At 33.8% G+C, this 17,533-nt stretch overlaps 1 protein-coding gene and 1 long non-coding RNA gene across 2 annotated transcripts in view; one reads left to right on the top strand and one right to left on the bottom strand.

The window, feature by feature from the left end:
- The first annotated feature begins 2,537 nt into the window (after positions 1 to 2,537).
- Positions 2,538 to 17,533, top strand: part of LOC109539032 — a 20,964-nt gene continuing 5,968 nt past the window's right edge. Inside the window, exons 1-2 of the mRNA XM_019906543.2 lie at positions 2,538 to 2,784; positions 16,514 to 16,631. Of these exons, the coding sequence (XP_019762102.1) occupies positions 2,733 to 2,784; positions 16,514 to 16,631 (170 nt within the window). The 5' untranslated portion in view covers positions 2,538 to 2,732. The remainder of the gene's footprint in view (positions 2,785 to 16,513; positions 16,632 to 17,533) is intronic.
- Positions 16,399 to 17,521, bottom strand: LOC125503875. The gene is made up of 2 exons (XR_007281128.1): positions 17,450 to 17,521; positions 16,399 to 16,599 (listed from the first exon to the last, which is right to left on the bottom strand). It is a non-coding gene; the product is annotated as an uncharacterized LOC125503875 (long non-coding RNA).

The raw sequence follows: 17,533 nt of genomic DNA, 5'->3' as shown, positions 1-17,533 counted from the left end.
CTTTTACTCCATACATTTCAGATCCACTTCATACACTAAATTTCTGTATGCATACTATAGTATTTCGACTTTATGTTTCCATTATTTTAAAAATCTACTAGCGCACTGTCACGGAAATATGAATTTTCAGACGCATCAGCAAACACAACATTATTGAAAAAGTTTCAAATTTCTCGCAGTTTGCTTTGTGCCCAATTACAAAGCGTTCGTTGCTTTTAGAAGGCGCTTCCATAAAGCTGTTGGGGCAGTTAAATGTGAAAAGCGTGAAATTAATTCATTTTGATTTTAAATGCGTTGAACAGATCATTTATCAGCTGGTAAGGTTTTGCTAATCTATTTCTGTCTCTGATCCTCAAGCAACAGTATTGAAAACGTGTTTAAGTATTTAAATAAGTAGACAGGCATTTAAATAAAAAAATATATTATTATTGTCAAGAAAGTATGCAAGTGTGTGTTTAGCGAGTGTAGAAAAGTTACAACAAAATGCTTATTTTTGGGAATAAAAATATTTGCAGAAATACTTAACACCAAGTTGGTACAAAGAAAATATTTTTACTCATTTTTAACATTTTTCAAATGATAGCTGTTTTCAAGAAAATTATGTGAATATAATGAAGACGGACTCACGGCCACAAAAACCTTTTACATGCTAATATTCTGTAACTTAAACGAGAATAAGAGCAGATAAAATATAAATTTCAATATTTAAAATTATCATATTTCAAGAGGTCTTTTTATAAGATCATAATTAATCAAATTCAACAATGACAATCTCTCTTTCAAGAAACCTAATTATGTTCCAGCTAATTCAAGCAAGAAAATTAGGCTTTAATGAGCGATGATCAAAGGGCTAATGGCTAAGTAACTCCCTCCGGATATGAGCCAAATTAAACTGCAGAATCCGTCTTCGAGAAGTTCCTGTAAATTTCAGTGTAACGTTGTTTTATTCAAATTGTTTCGGTTCAAGCCAATAGGGTTTGAACTAGCAATTGAAAAAGTTTTACGGTATATTTGTAACGCCATTTATGCAGAGCGAGTGCATGGAACACAATGGAAATTACGACGAAATAGCTCCAGATTGGTAGGTAAGTATAAAATATTAAAACTCGACTCGTTCTCCCTTAGCTGCAAATTGGAGGTCTTGTTTGGCTAATCAGTCAGTCGTTTTCTTGATAATTGCTCGATAGCACGCGATATTTAAATTCCCGCTTTGAATAAAATATCCAACGTAAAAGTACTGATTGTGACATAGTAGCAGGTTGAATACGCACTTTGATAAGTTTTCACTGTCAAAAATTATTCGAATGTAGAATTTCAGGGATCTTGATATACATAAATTTCAAATTCTTTCAAGTTTCGACAGTAGTTAGATTCAGAACGACTCAGAGGAGACTTATAGATGAGCAGTTAGTAGTCATCTTTTGATCTCAGTTTTGTTTTATTGTTTGTTTTCATGGCATTAACCATATTTATAATCTGCCTTGGAATCATTTTATCTGTTAGTAAAACGTAGTTTACTCTGAAGCGCTTGAAAGCTGTAGTCAAATCGGCGAAACACAATTCTGCAAAATGCTTTGGTATTGTACCCATTGTTGTGAAATACTATTGATGGTTTAAATATACTCATTAATGGGTTTCGGTAGACTTCCTAGCATCTTTATTGTAAGCATGTAAACAAAGCTATTTTAAACATATGACTCTCTTCTCTCGTTCTAAAATACTTTCTTTAACCGACGTACCATTTGTTCCCCAAAAATATTAAATTCACACGTAAGAGGTTTGTTATAACACACTGTTAGCTTTGCGAGGTTTGTAAGAAACCAATCAGACCAAGTCAGCCCTGATTGTCGTGTGCAAATTATCCATCGATATGTTGCTGTCTAATACCTTTGAACATCTAGTAAATTTTACGGTTAAGTTAAGTCGTAATATTCAAATAACGTGATTTTGCGACCCGTGCGCCTTCTAGGTATATAATGTTGTTTTTAGAAAGCCCCGTATAAAAATATACTAAACATTTCTGAGGATGCCATATAAAAAAGTTTTAATGCAGTCCAAAACCTGTTATTTGAAAATAGTTATGAAGTTTTATGGACTCTATCGGACACGTAATATATAAATCTAAAAAAGTTCTCTGTCTAAACTAATTTGATGTCCGAACTAAATTAGTGGGAATATTACGAACACAATACGAAAAGCTGGAGTTCAGAAAAGTTTAGACAACCAAAAATAATATTCACTATATGGTTTGACAAATTAAATGTAAAATCAAGTCAGATTAAATTCAAATTTTTAAAATATTATATGGTATCCATAGAGCAACTTTATCTGAGCAATTATAAAGTTTGTTGCAGTTTAGCACGTTCGCAGAGGTCACAGAAACTAACAAGCAAACTAATGTTTTGCCCCTTATGCATGAGCATATCTAACAAAAACGGTTGCGCCTTACTCAGTGAACCATCTACATTGCTCCCCAAAATTTATTAGTCAGAATATAGTTTGAATTTTTCATAGAAGCGCAGTCGCATTTTCCGAATATCCAGATCGCCATCATTCCAAAGGGGAAACAGTTCCCCTATCTCAACTACGAGTATTTCCGAATTTCTTCATAGCTAAACCCCGGTGCGGTGGACAGAATTTCAGACATAGTTCGGTTGCGATTTGTTTCCATAATGCGTATTAGTGAGTTAAAGATCAAATACCTTTGACAAAACATTACCGAAATTTGCAAAATGTGTTACGTAGCATTTGTTTGGTTCCTTGTAATAGTGTTATACTTCCGAGGTAAGTTTTCAATGTGCGCTTACGCTTTTGTACTTATTTATAAGCGCTTTATACAAGAATCATTTGATAGGTTATTACTGCTGTTATTATTAACTAACACAGAAGGATTTTGTTTAAAACATAATCGGGTTAAGAACCAAAATTAATTTGAAGCAGTTTTCAGGTTATTTCATCGTATATTACTTCTGCAAAAACACACATTACTGAATACAATACAAATTACAGAAAAAAAATGCATGCGTTAAAAATTTTTGAAGATACATATTTTTTGAGCAACCGGGTAAATCGTAAAACCTATTAAATTTAAATTGAAGAATATGTAATATATTTTTATAACCTTTGGTTCTGAATTCAATAATTCAACAAATGTTGTGAAGATGAATGCAGAAAAGTTTGGCAGCTATTTAAGTTACCTTTCGACTAACTATGCCGAAAATTCAACATATTTCTAATTAAACTTTAACATGTTTTTGGTTGAGTTGTACCGACCAGCGGAAACAAAACTACCTAAAATACTATGTACATAAATATTAGCAGAAAAAGACTAATTTGTAACAGGATTTTCGTCGACAGTTCAGCCAAATTCCTTGAATACTAAACATCTTCACAACTGTTAAACCTCATATTGACATGTCGCATTATCCAGTCGCAAGATATTACCATACATATTAAATGTGTCGCAAATATGTGGGGTATACCGGGTGCAATATGTGTGTTTGAACCGTATTGATGAAAATACTTTAAATTATTTAGGTGAAATTGAGAAACTTTAGTCAGTTTGCTTTTCTTCAATGTCAAACACTTGTATATTTGCCTATTCGAAAGTGGTCAATGGTTGGGTTCAATGGGTTAAATATATCTACGGTCTGAAATATAAATACCGCGTGGGTGAGGATTGAAATGCCAGACGAAATCCTTGCATAAGAATTTTATTTTATTTTAAACTAAAAGAAAACGCCCAAAATGCCCAAAGACCTGGCTGTAAAAACTATTTCAACCTCAAAACAGCAAGGGAGTGACACGAGATGGAACTCGGAAAGTGTGCAACCTAACTTGATTAACATTAACATTACTTGAAAAACTTGACATTGATGAAGACTTTAATGTCGAATAGGCGATTATTCAAGCAAAATATTCTCAGTCTAAAAAATTTTCAGTGCATTTAAGGCCGAGTACCCGAATTTTGAAGAGAGGAGAATTTTTTGCCTATAGAGGCACATTTTTTTAAATTGTGGTCTTACTATAATTGTCGTTTTGTGTGTGTCCATGAAAAATAAAGCAGAATTTAATTGCAGCTAAATATTCCAAATGACGATCATCTCTAAATTAAATCGAATAATTTTGTTTATTAAAATGGGCCGTTAGGTCTAAAGTGCCCTTCTTTCATCAATGCTCTTAGCGTAGTGACAATAATAAAATTATAATTCAAATTTTACATGTTTTATACTGTTGATAAAAATCGATTAAGGTCAATTAAGGTTAAATAAGGTCAAAATCCTTATTTAACAGTATGTATTGCGTTTATGTTTCCATTACTGCCTCAGATTGATGCGGAACCTTCTATTCTGCTGTAGTCAATAAGGCTGTTATTAGTTAAGAGAAGCACTTGAAAAAGTTAACTAATTTATTCGAAGAAAATTCAACAGCATACGAAAATAAGTGCGCTATAATTTCAAAAAAGCCGAGAAAAATTACACTCCTGGTTGCTCTCTACTTCTACAAAACGAAATCACTTAAATCTCCAATTTTTTCTCAAAAAAAAAGCGTAGCTGTTCGTCTGGTGAAAATCTCAATTTGGACCCCTGACAGCCTGAAGAGCGCTGCTTGGATGATAACAATTTAAGATGTAATTTAAAGAAAAAAGCCTGCAAATGACGCATGTTACCTTCCAGGACAATAAAAAGTGTAGTTCACAACAGAAAGTTAATAGTTTTACATACTAAAAGAATCTTTTCTAGAGAACTTCATGCGTTAACGTATAATGTCTGAGTTTTAATTAGTTTTACAGAACACAAATTTGAAAAATTTTAAAATTCAATCCATAATGCCGAACGTCCTTTGTCGTTCCTTGTCGAATAAATATGGCATGCAGCAATATGATAAAATACAAGTTAATAATATGGAACTAAAAGTTCTATATCTACATGGTAACCAGGGGCAAAGTAATGCCAAACTTACCGAAAGCTGCATCGTGCCACCTGGAAGGGAAGAAAAACATTCTGTAGTATTATAGAAACTTAGTCAAAAGTTTTATTATTTGAAATAAACAGAGAAAATGGAGAGAAAAAAAATTGCATCATCTTCAGTTGCTTCTCTAAAAACTAAATTCGGTCTAAACTAAAGGATTTATAGATTAGAATTCGGTCATACCAGCTTTGTGCATGCTGGCGCCCCATTCTCCATTTTCTACCCATCAATCCTCAATAAACTCAGAGTACTGAGTAATTTTTATAACAATTAACCGACTTGACTATAAATGTTTACTTTATATGTTAATCCGTTGGCTATAATTCCTAGTTTAAGCCAAGATAAATGTGGGCTGTTGTGACCCGCAAGTATATCCTTCTGTCTGCAGTTGCAAATGTTTTGTTCATTTCAAAACTGTTAGAATCAAATGTAATTTTACTATTGGTCATATCCCAAGAAGACGTTAAGTATCTGACTATAATTTAAAAGCCTGCATATTACTTTAAATTTGAATTACACTAGATATTATGAACATTTTTATGAGTAATATTTTAAGTCCCTTTCTAACGATATTTGCAATATAAGCATCGTTATGCAACATAATGTTATAGGTACTGAAAGATTTATTTTACTAAATCCCCTTTTTCAATGCAACATGTTTATATAGTGGGATACAAAAAATTACATTTTGCATTGGTCTTCTCAAATAAATCACTTTTTCCAATAATGTGCCTGCACGTAAAGTGAACGCATCAATGTACTTAAGAAGTTCTTAGCGCAAATATGGGAGAATATTTTAAATATATAAAATAAGACCCATTGGTATATGTCTAAATTACCCCGACATGTGTATTAATTCAATTAGTTTGCACGAATAGCATATTTCATAGTTTATTCCGTGCTCATCGTAGCTAAATCATAAAAGAAGTTGGGTACTCTGAGGAAGTGGATATACAAATGTACAAAATCTCTGAATTTTATGGATTCTGGAAATATAGGTTCTGCTTTCAACTACCAGTTCAACGCTTTAACGACCGAAACAGAGCCCGATTTATCGGTTTCCTATGCCCCCTATTTACATCTATAGGCAAAGCGAATAGAACTGATAAATGTGCATGGGACTGCTTGAAAATTTCGGAATTTTTCAATGATGTGTTTGATTTCTTTCATTTCTTTTAACCGAGAGAAAAGGTTTGATAACTAGAGAAAATTAAGCCTATGTTGTCGATAAGAATGCTGGAAAAGCATCTTTTCATTACATTCCTATTTTTTCATTAGCTTCCTGTATGCAAATTAAAGAATACATCTTACTAGCCACTCATTGAGAAAAATCAACTATTGTTATTGTTGTGTTAAATGTTCTTCGATCATTATACTGAAAGGTCCGGTTTGCTTCTATTTAAAATATTTATACTTCACAAAGCTTGCAATAAGTGGAATCAAGTAAGAACATCGTCATCCTGTTCAAGTGTTTTGATGATTCCTCAAATACCTTGATGTAGTACGAATATTCCGGATCACTTTTTTGCTTCAATCGAGTTTTACCTGGCATAGAAACGGCATGACAAAAAGAATTAATAAAAAGTTACACACATTTCACAATCACCAAAGTATTATTTTAGATGCCCCTCAAATACTGGAAGTAAACTAGAAGAATATATCTTTATTAACCGAACCATTAGTGGGAATACAATTTTCTGAACTTTTCTCTACAAATAAAAATTATTACTGTACATAAACCAATGAACCAAATATTGGTGGATAAGTTGGATTATTATCTAGATAATTGTGGGAGTCATTCAGACACATTATAAAAGTATCCAAAAAAGTTGACATAAAACCATCTGATTATTTTGAAATATCCCTAATCCCAATGCTTCAATATATTTCTCCTAGCTTCAATAATGTCTTTCGAGCGACGGAACGATGTAATAAATTACAAGTCGTTTGTAAGACAAGATAAAGGCATCGTATAATGCAGGAAGTAGGAATTCGTCGACGTCATCTCGATCCATATTTTTTATGGGAAAACTTGCCTGGCTTGCTCTGTCCCGTCTCATCAATATGAATGAAATATGAAGGGTTGCAAGTCAAAACCCCAAGATTAATAATGTATGCTGATATATATCTTCGCAGAAATTAATGAGCGCTATTGCTAAAGAGCCGGTTTTGCTATCAAAAATGTACTTGTTGATCTTCATCATGATGTCAGTATAGGCCAACTCCGTGTCAATCAGTTTTATGTTTCGGGTTATTTATGTTACGTGAGATTCAAATCTAAACAAAACTGAAAAACTGCACCGAATCTTAATGCCTTATTTACAATGAATGTATCAGTTATATGTATGTGTTTTCCTTGCTAACATTACTCAATTTAGGTCAGGTTTTGTGTAATTTTCAGGAAATAAATTTCCTCGGTACTTCTGGCACATCTTATTTTCTATGTTTTAACGTTTTTAACAGTAGCTGTAATATAACGATGACATTTTAATTAAAATTTAATATAACGAATCTTGCATATTCAACGGTTTGTTTTATGGCAGATTACGCAAGCAAATGTTTTTTGTGTCTTAGGAACATTATGATGGAAAAAATCAATAGAGCTGCGAACAAAATGTATCTCACATAGAAACAATCATTCAAGACAGCGACAAAACTCGAAAAACATAAAAAGAGGACGGTCCAAAAGACGATTTTTCAAGGCAAATGGTACCAGTTAATCAGCTTTCTGCAAGCTGCCGCCCTATCCTCCATTTCATATTCATTTATCCTCAAAAAACTCGTACTACGCTTGAACAAACTATAAAGATCCACTCCGAATTCAAACTTTAGTCTTTCAGTTAGCAGATATCGAATAATCGAGCGCACTCGCCCTGTTGGTTTCAAATCATACTGTTTATGCAGTCTATGAAGAAAGGACTGATGACGTATTTTGTTAATTTCCCGTACCAGCCATTTGAATAAGAAAGTTTGAAGGGCCACATTCAATCTGCACGTCTCATTAAGAGTGGTGGAATAAGTAACTTTATTTTTACACGAGTTCTCGAATCAGCTTTTTTCCGATTCTTTTTTAGAGCTTCAATACCAGAAGAGCGCTTAACTGAACTGACACTTATCCACGTTCACAAAACCATACCGATTGTAACAGAGGAAGTCATAATTCGTTTTGTGAGAAGACCATAGAAGAAAGGAATTGATTTTGTGATTTGATTAAAATTACTACAGCATATAACAATACAGTACTTTTTAATTACATTTATTACTGTAATTGAATCTAAGCCGGTTCTGACTGAATATCTACTTCATGACCCTCCCCTGGCTTGAAAGTTGGATGCGCCCTTGCTTCAGAGGTAAATAAAGCACTTTTCTCTAACCATCAAATGATCTAAAAGCCAGGGCAGCAGAAATCAGAAGTTCTTCAACATGTGCAAAACGTCTCCAGTGACGTCAATCGCAGCATCAATTTTGTGAAACAAGCTAATTTTAAACGCGCGGACGGAATTTGAGGAAGCTAACGTTAAAGTGAAAAATGAGCGCAAGAATGGTAATAATTACAAGGAAATCAAAGAGATAATAACAGCCGTAATGAACGGAAATAAAACCATAAAAAGCGTAAAATATTCTCCCGAGATTCGCATAACGCAGCCTTAACTTGGCTTCTTCCAACATTACCCGGAGGCCTTGAGCGTGAATGTACTAAATTGTCTGAATGTTTATTATGAAAGATGCTATTTAACTTTTCATATAGTTGCCAAAGCTTATGTTAATAGAATTTTCGAACACTCGTTCAAATTTCAAGGAAATTAAAGTGATCTAAATTTTTAGTGCAAAATTAACACCTGGTTTGATTAACTGTACCAAAGGGTGTCGATCCACCATTTTCAATCGGTGGATGAGGACAGGACATATTGAATTTCCCAATTGCCTCCTAGATTGCCAGACCTAACTCCGATAGATTTCCCTATGTGGGGTCACCTTAATTCAAAACATTTGCTGACAGGCCAAACAATCTGGTACTGGCAGGAGTCGAAAGAGAAGATTCTAAAAGAAGTGAGGGTCATACCTTCGGAAATGGTGTAAAACGTGCAAGAAGAATTTATTTATCGCCCTGGATATTGGATTAAGCCGTGAAAGGCACACATTTGGATGACTTAATTTAATTCTTGTTCCATTTGCTGAAATAAATTGATCTTTTTTACGACTACAACGACTCGGAAAAATTTGACGCTATTAATTATTGATTGAATAGTAAATTTCTCGGTAACTCTTGAGTTTAAGTATAGCACATATTACACAATTACAACTGAAAATTGGCGAACAATTAGTGTGCCGAATATCAAATGAATTTAGATATTGCTTCTGAGAGTTACTGCAGTTGTCCAGAGCTGAGTAGTTTTTTGGAAAAAATGATCTCGTATTTATGTATGTATGTAAGCAAATGGGAAACCATTTACCATTATAAGCCCAGATATATACCAAGCCCAGAGGTCACGTAGCTGAAACTCTCATATAATAAATACATAAGCGAAATTTTAATATTCTTGGAGCTGCACCCGATTTATGTGTAGGTAGCAAAAATAAGTTAACTAATGAAAATACCAATATGCTTTAAATTATTATTCCTATTTTCCAGTTAGGTATTTATGCGTTGATGTTGACTCTGACTTGACGAGACTTACTAAACACTGCTTATGATTTTAAGTTATGGAGAAACTTAATTGATTTGGTATTATTGCATTAGCTGTGGAGCATTCACCGGAATAATCGCTATTTATGTGCATCGATCTAATTTAAGGTTTCTTGTTCCTAATCAAAATTTACAATAGGTAGAGCACTGAAGTAAATGGAATCTTAAGGATTTATGGAACTTGATTGAAAAACGTTGAAGAAAGTGTAGTATTATAGATAGATTTCAAATTTTCATATAGAGAAATATAGTCTAGGATTACAGTTATGAAGCTAAACCTTTAACAAATGAGTTAGAAAAGCTTTTTACCAATACTATGCACCAAACAATCATGCTAATATGCAATGTCTTAATCTTCGATTCATGTGTTAGATCCACCACAGTCCCCAAACAGCTTTTAAAAAATGGTGGTAAATTTTTACTAATTTTGATCACTGCAAATTAAATTTTCAAATTTACATACAATCGTTTTTTTAGCTCCATATAGTAATATAGTACCTACTCTACCAATTTTAATAAGTGGAAAAACTAGCCGCATAAAAACACATGCAGATGAACGCATGCAACAATGAAGATTTCCTAAGATCAATTTCTTAAGATCAGATTGTCGTAATGGAAAACTTGCAAATTCCAAATGTTGATAATAATGAAATAAGATACGTGAGTTGTAAGCAGACTATTAGTAAGCCGTTCGATTAATTCTAAACAGGAGTTTCATCTTCTACAGCGGTTAAGAGAAAGAAAATCAAAATGACAGTGTAAAAGTATATGAAGTGGAAATCCTGTAGGTACGTAAAACATTTTATCTAATAAAGCAGGAAGAGTAAAAGTTCATTTTAAATAAAGTATGCCGTAAAGTGTCCTGAAATTCACAGTCTGTATGTCGCGTTAAATGTGCGAAATTTAATTCCACCTACATTTGCATCTAAATGAGAAATATTTTGGAAGAATGAGACTAGTATACGGATCTATATAAACTCGGTTTATAACCAAATGGTTCGTCTCAGATGTTCTTCGAACGTCGATTTTGACTATCTAAATAATCAGCAATTGAGTGACAAGTATTTATGTGAGTGTGAGCGTTCAAGCATAGAACAGTATAAGCGTTCAAACAAACCACCTCTGAAGATGCAAACCAGTCGTGCTTGCGAAACGTCAGAAAGAAATTCCATTTTACCACGGCCTAAAAACACACTAGTTTCTACCGTTACTTTATAACACCAAAGGCACCGAGGCTCATTATTATCTCTTGAACTAGTTATAAAACACAACTCAGATAAAACTGCCTTGTGGTGGCTTCCTCTAGCGCCGACATTCCATAAATTATTTCGCAAAGGAATGGTCGCAAACTAACAAAGTGACTTTAATTCCTGTAATAACTGTCCGCCCACTTGCTTTGTTATTAATTGGGTGCTGGAAATTTGAATTAGAATGCATATTAGCATGAGATAATGATTTCAAAGGTGGGTTTTCGACTACTCAAGACTTTCAAGGATTTTGAATGTATTTCTTATTACATAGCTAGATAGGAAGATTAGCAATCGTTTTGAATTGTCTTGCAATAATTTTAGCATACAGTCCAAATGACAATGCAAAGTTTACAACTTTAGTTACATGAGTGTGAATTTGCACAATTTTCAAGCAATAACGCAATTCAAAATTGTAATAAGTCCCCCCAAATTTTATTTTAAGAATTTTAAACAAGCCAACCAATCTTTGATTATTTTTCAAAAACATGTAATTAAGTATTTTCTGACTTTCGCTTAACGATGATAGTTTAATACAAATGGGAATCTGCCTTTAAACAATATACAGGGTGTCCCGTAAGCACATGATCAAAAGGGTACTGCGATATTCTTTGGAATACTTCAAGAGATTCCTTTTATTTCAATCACTTCTACCATTTAGCTAGGTGCTGCTACCAAGCATATGACCCAAATGTAATAATTAGTAATACATTTCATTTTCAAACGTCCCCCCTTGAAACCCCATAGTTACACAAAGAAGTTTAAAGATAAACCTAAAGTTTCTTAATTAAATCTTAGTTTTTTAATTGAGTTCTCGAACCAATAATACTTGTATGCTGTCTTCATCATGTATCCAAAAAATATAAAAATATAACAAAATAGTACATTGATAACATAACAGATCACAGAACCACACATAACATGCCACTTCATAATGATTTTATAAAAAAATTATGAGTTTCAGTATTAACATTTCGAATCTAATGTAACTGTGTTTCGTTATACCGAAAGTTTCAGGACAAAATAAGCAAAGTTCAGAGCTATTCAGAGGCGGAAAGTTTAACTTGTTGGTAACTTTCACTTTCTTCCGTAGAGCCATTTTCCTTATGATAAGCAACACACGGGATTCGCGAGTATATCAAGTAAAAGTTTTAACCGATTTAGACGTTTCCCAACGATGATCCACGAGATGATTTTTCGTCATTGTCATACAAAGTTATGAATTATGATATGTTGATAGCCACGTATATGTCTGGAAACATGATTACGGCTGTGCCTTTTCATAGAAACTAATAAACACGCATTATTTTTTTCATTAGAAAATGAACTTAACTTCAAGCAAGTTTCGCAAAGTTTTATTTGTAATGTTCAGCCTGGTATATTCGAGTAATAAACTGACAAAAGTTATGTAACCTTTATTCCGAAGTCTTCATGAAACGACGATATGTTTGAATTCATTAATGTGTGCAAAAGTACGGGTTTATGAATGGACCCGTTGGAAATCTGAAAAGAGGAGAGACGAAAAAATACATTTAAACTATAATCATATGTGTAATAAGAAAAAACAAATTTAATGATGCAGTATCTGTATTCTCCACATATCCAGTTTCATTCCAGTCCAATAGCAAAATGCATCAACAAGAATTCGAAGCATCAACAGAATATGAAATAAGGACTCAGGAACCCTGACAGGGGGTTCAGGTACTCTTATTGTATTTGTGAAATGATGACAGTTTTTTTTGTTGTTGTTAATCGGGACGTTTTAATATCTATGTAGAGACAAAGACAAAGCAAAGCCAATTTAACTACAAGTTGAAATTCGCAATTGAAGCTAAATTATACAGCCGGATGCAGTCCTCCGACATTCATATAATTATTCAAGTTCATTATATCAGAGTTTCACGTTAATTTTGCACGTGAGAGTTATTAACGTTCCATATAACTCTAAGGCTAAACCGTTATTTAAATACGCTATAAGCTTTACTATCTCTAGACCCTCATAGAGCTGAACTCAAACTATTTAGGTCTTCATATAATTTATACGATGCTAGGCTTTTGGCGTTCGACCTATCTAGTTGGACACTCGCCAACCCATTAATCGTTTTAATGGCAAACCTTCCTCAGCGAATTGCCAGGAAGTTACCTGTTACTGGCCATGTTTTTAATAGAAGCAGAACAGATTATTACCTAAAAGAAATTGACAATTTATTACTCCGACAATTGCTTAAATATTCAATCTCTATTTAATATTATTTTAATTTAGTTATATAATGTAATGAGAAAAAATATAACTTATAAATGTAGGAAAAGCTATTAAAACAATTATTATAGAAAAGCTCTGTGAATTGTTCATGCTTAACAAGTCATGTTTGATGTATAACGTCCATTTACATTTACGAAAAGAAGAAAATTTTAAACAACGATCCGAAATAACAGTTTATGTAGCACATATCGAAAACTATATTTGCAAAAGTCTGGAGGAAAAATGTATTCCAGAGAACATTTATCCTTTTTCCCTTTCAGGTGCATTCTAATGGTTGCAATTCATAATCATATCATTTACGCAAAAATAGAAACTGTCGATACAACTTCTAATGGTATGAAAACTATTGTCGGTTAGCTGACCTCAATTACACATAGATTAGGTATGGGTAACTCAGTGAATTTTCAAGAGTTGCAGTCAAAGCACCGGCACAGTGTGTTGCAGTCACTCATTTGGTAAAACGTTACTCAAAAAGAATGTGATGGTCATTTTTTTGCTATGTGTTACCAGCTCTGGAAATGGTACGGCTCGAATTCGCCCCTGGGTTAAATGCTAAGCGGAATTCAAGATGCTGCACAGTGAAACGCGATGCGTTTTAACAAACAACTCAGACACTAGAAATAAGCTTCAAGTTTAGAATTGTGCGTTTAGTAGAGAAGCTATGAAAGTTATGAAAGTTTTCACAGAATTTAAAGGAACATGGCACTAAAAAATGCGTGACACATTTTAAATTGAGTTTAGAAAATAAATTTCTCAGAAACCGCAAATACTCTGCAAGTTCAGAGTTGTGCGTTCAGTAAAGAATAGTGCGTTGAAAATGTCAAAATTTCTTCAAACTTTCAAAAATTCATTTAAATCACATCAAATCCTGAACTTTGCGAGCTTTCTAAAAGGTGATTTAAAAATGAACGGTTGTACACAACTGAAGACTCTTCCATCGAAAATTCCAACTTCCAAGTTAAATCAGGTAGAAACTTGAAAAATTGACATTCTGTAGAAGAACTTGCACTTAAATCTCTAATATTCTGCCTTTTCTGACATATCTACCAGACACACGCACATGGTTATAACTGTATCGAATTTCCGATTCTCTATCCAATGGTATGAAAACGAACTCTGGGGCTGAAGTGATTCTTCAATTTCGCAATTTAAAGCAAAACAGGCAAAATGAGAACTCTTGACAATTTTTAACAAAAAATATAAAACTGGAACCCAAATTTCCATCTATGAAGCGGTTCTTCCAATATTCCGAAAGTTTAAAAATAAATTTCGAAAAAACCAATAGCTCAATCGATACCAACTTCACCCTGCGAGTCAGTTGATGAATATGTGACTAAAAGTTCTACATATACATGTCAACCAGGGTAAAGTAATGCTAGACTTACCAAAAGCTGGGTAGTTCCACCTGGAAACAAAGAAGAACATGTGTTTAGTATAGCAGGAAATTTGTCCAAAGGCAAACTTATTTGAAATAAGCAAAGCAAAGAGAGAGAAATGAAGATAAAGAATCCATAAAACTTCAGTAGCTTGTCGGAAAACTAAATTCAGTTCAAGCTTAAAGATTTATAAATTAGAGCTTTTTAGCAGATTTTTACAAGCTGGCGCCCCATCGTCCATTTTCTACACTATAATGCTGGAAAAGTTCACTACCCCTTCACTCTACACACAATTAAAATCGACTTCAAATAGAGAAATTTAATTCTGCAGTTATCAGGTAGGATAAGACCCACAATGATTCCATATTTCCTAAAACGCGATTGACACGACACTGTCGGTAGCAAACTGAATATTCATACACTTTTTCGAGAAAAAGGTGATCGAACTACAGAATAAATATTATATAATAATTTGCTTGTTCGCGTTTTCCTTGATGCAATTTACTCGGCAGTTCGATTGCAGTTTGTTTATTGTTCACATTTTTGTAGAAAGTTCCTGTTCGCATGACAATATTTCCAAAGACAAATTTTTACGTTCGAACTTCGTTAAGTTCAACTAAACCAAGTCAACAACAACCAAACCAAAAACGCTCCAAACGCCGATCTTTGAAAGTATTGAAAGTAGTTGCACGTTAATAAATTAGTTCAAATAAATAATTCAGCAGTACAGAAAATAAGTGCTGCAGAGAATGAAGGAATATTTTTTGCAAATCATGTTTATCTGAGTTTAGCCTATTTTTGAAACCAAGAACAGCAGGAATGCTGAAAAATTGTACGTAAAATATAAACAACTGTTGGTTTGAAACAATTCTAAGAAAATGTGCTTTCGACAAATGCAGTAGTTAATTTTGAATAGGTAACCGGATTGGCACACTACAGTATAACTAACTTATGTCTACTATCCAACTGATCACATTTTCCCTGAGAGCTGCAATTTGACTTGTCCCTTTCAGACTTATCTCTATAAACCGAATTTGATTGGCGTTTTGCTCTCAATAGCCAAGAAGAGTCACGTTTCCCTTTATTATACGATTGCCGATAGCCCTTGGGAAACGTGATGTTTTGCTAAACGCTCCAATAACCCTCTTGTCGAGAGTATTTCATTCGAAACGCTTTACACAGGCAAAAACCGACTAAAGGTCACTCTTGATATATATTCCTTTAATTACTATTTTAAAGATGTATAGTCGGCAATTTAAAACAAGCAAACTTCAGTTACTCTAAACACGTTTGTAAAAATTCTACTAAATTTGGTTTTCATTAAACGTTGAAGCAACTTCCACAGCAAATAAAAATTCGTTAGTAATTATAATGTATAAAAAAGGAAGAGTTGTCGAAAATTAGATGTTTCAAATTTGTAATATCAGATGATCCATCCAATCCAGGTAATCAGGTGAAACGGGAAATTTGGAATTGGAATTTCTTAAAAATGATGCCTGTTAAATGACTCTCTTCTCGGTTGTGGTCTTGGCATTCTTTAGTTCAGTCAGCAAAAATTTATTTTTTTTTGTGTCCGAAGCAACAATTCATATTCTTTTCGTCCACTATTGGGCGACGCCAATGGCGTTCTGTTCAGAACTCCATAAATCAACGCGAGAGCAGGTGTTGGGACATTTTAGGCAATTCCTGAGATGTGCCATGTCTTGTATTTCTCCGCTGTCATAGAAATCGTCTTGGTGGTATATTTGGTTCCATCTAATCTTGTTGGTTTTCACAGCTGGATCTCAGTTTTTATATAATCAATAATTTATTTATAAAAAAAAATATTTTAATTAAAATGGACTAAAATTTTTCTTTGTAAACTATTCTAAGAACGTAAGTTTTATTAATTTGAATCCGGCATTCACAACGTTTGCAAATGCCTTTACAATTTTATCGGATAATATATACAATTAATGCATTGTTTTAGAGACTGCTGGTTTGCGTGATGTACACATTGTTGTTCCGCGAGCCGTAATTAAAGGAACCGATGTAGAACTTCAATGCTTGTTTGACCTAGAAGGAGAAAAGTTGTATTCAGTTAAATGGTGAGTAATCTTTCATTTTCAAAAATGTTTTCGTAACGTTACAGGTTCAATTTTCAGTAAAGTATGGACTTATTTATCATGTGGCATCATAACACATGTATGTAAGACTTGCATAGGCTTTTGCTTGGAAAAGGTAATCTTTCGCTCCATTGGTCGCCTTCGGGAAATCATTGAAGTCAGTTTTGTAAGCGCTGCTTAGCAGTCACTTCTTCAGGGTGGTATTTTGTGCCACTTTGGTGAAGCGAGTCTATGAATCTGCCGCATCCAGTGCGTTTATAACTAGGTGACTTTTGGTATATGCACGGCGGATTCTGGCATAGAACTGGGCAGGATTATCTCCATTCCTCTTTCTAGAGGTCTAAGTTGAATTAATATGAAACGCACTCTTCTTCTATCTAGGACGAAAATGGCACTGGATGAGCAGCTGGAGGTTTTCTCGTTTTCTGTTAAGTTCTCGAACGAGAGCAGATTTGCATCGGAGGTCAGGCGGTGTTATGTGGGTTAGGACTGGTAGACATGAAGTTCTAGTAGATGTTAGTGTATAGCTACTCTTCCTCTGGAGCTATATTATGAAGCTGAGAAGACAAGTTTAATTCTCATGAGGTTCCACAGGGTCTGTGCAAGATCGTATTTCTTGCTCGAAGTGCTTGCGTACAGCAGTTTCCAGCTTTATTTCCAGCAGCTGCTCTTTTCCCGTGATTTTTTCTGTCTGGTCATATCAACGTGGCTTCTTAATTATTTGCCGTTTTGTCTTTTATTCTCTATAGTCCTCAATCCGACTTTCCGCTCCTACCAATAATTGTTTGGCATTGACTTACCGCATCTTCGTCCAGCTTCTGAATGTTGCACCTTATTCGCTGAAGCATATCTTCATTTCTTACATTTCTATGTTAGTACATTGA

This window comes from Dendroctonus ponderosae, unplaced genomic scaffold (genome assembly GCF_020466585.1).
Source record: "Dendroctonus ponderosae isolate FM_Combo_2020 unplaced genomic scaffold, Dpon_F_20191213v2 Dpon_F_20191213_3, whole genome shotgun sequence".
Taxonomy (NCBI): domain Eukaryota; kingdom Metazoa; phylum Arthropoda; class Insecta; order Coleoptera; family Curculionidae; genus Dendroctonus; species Dendroctonus ponderosae.
This window is presented reverse-complemented; position numbering and strand designations above follow the sequence as displayed.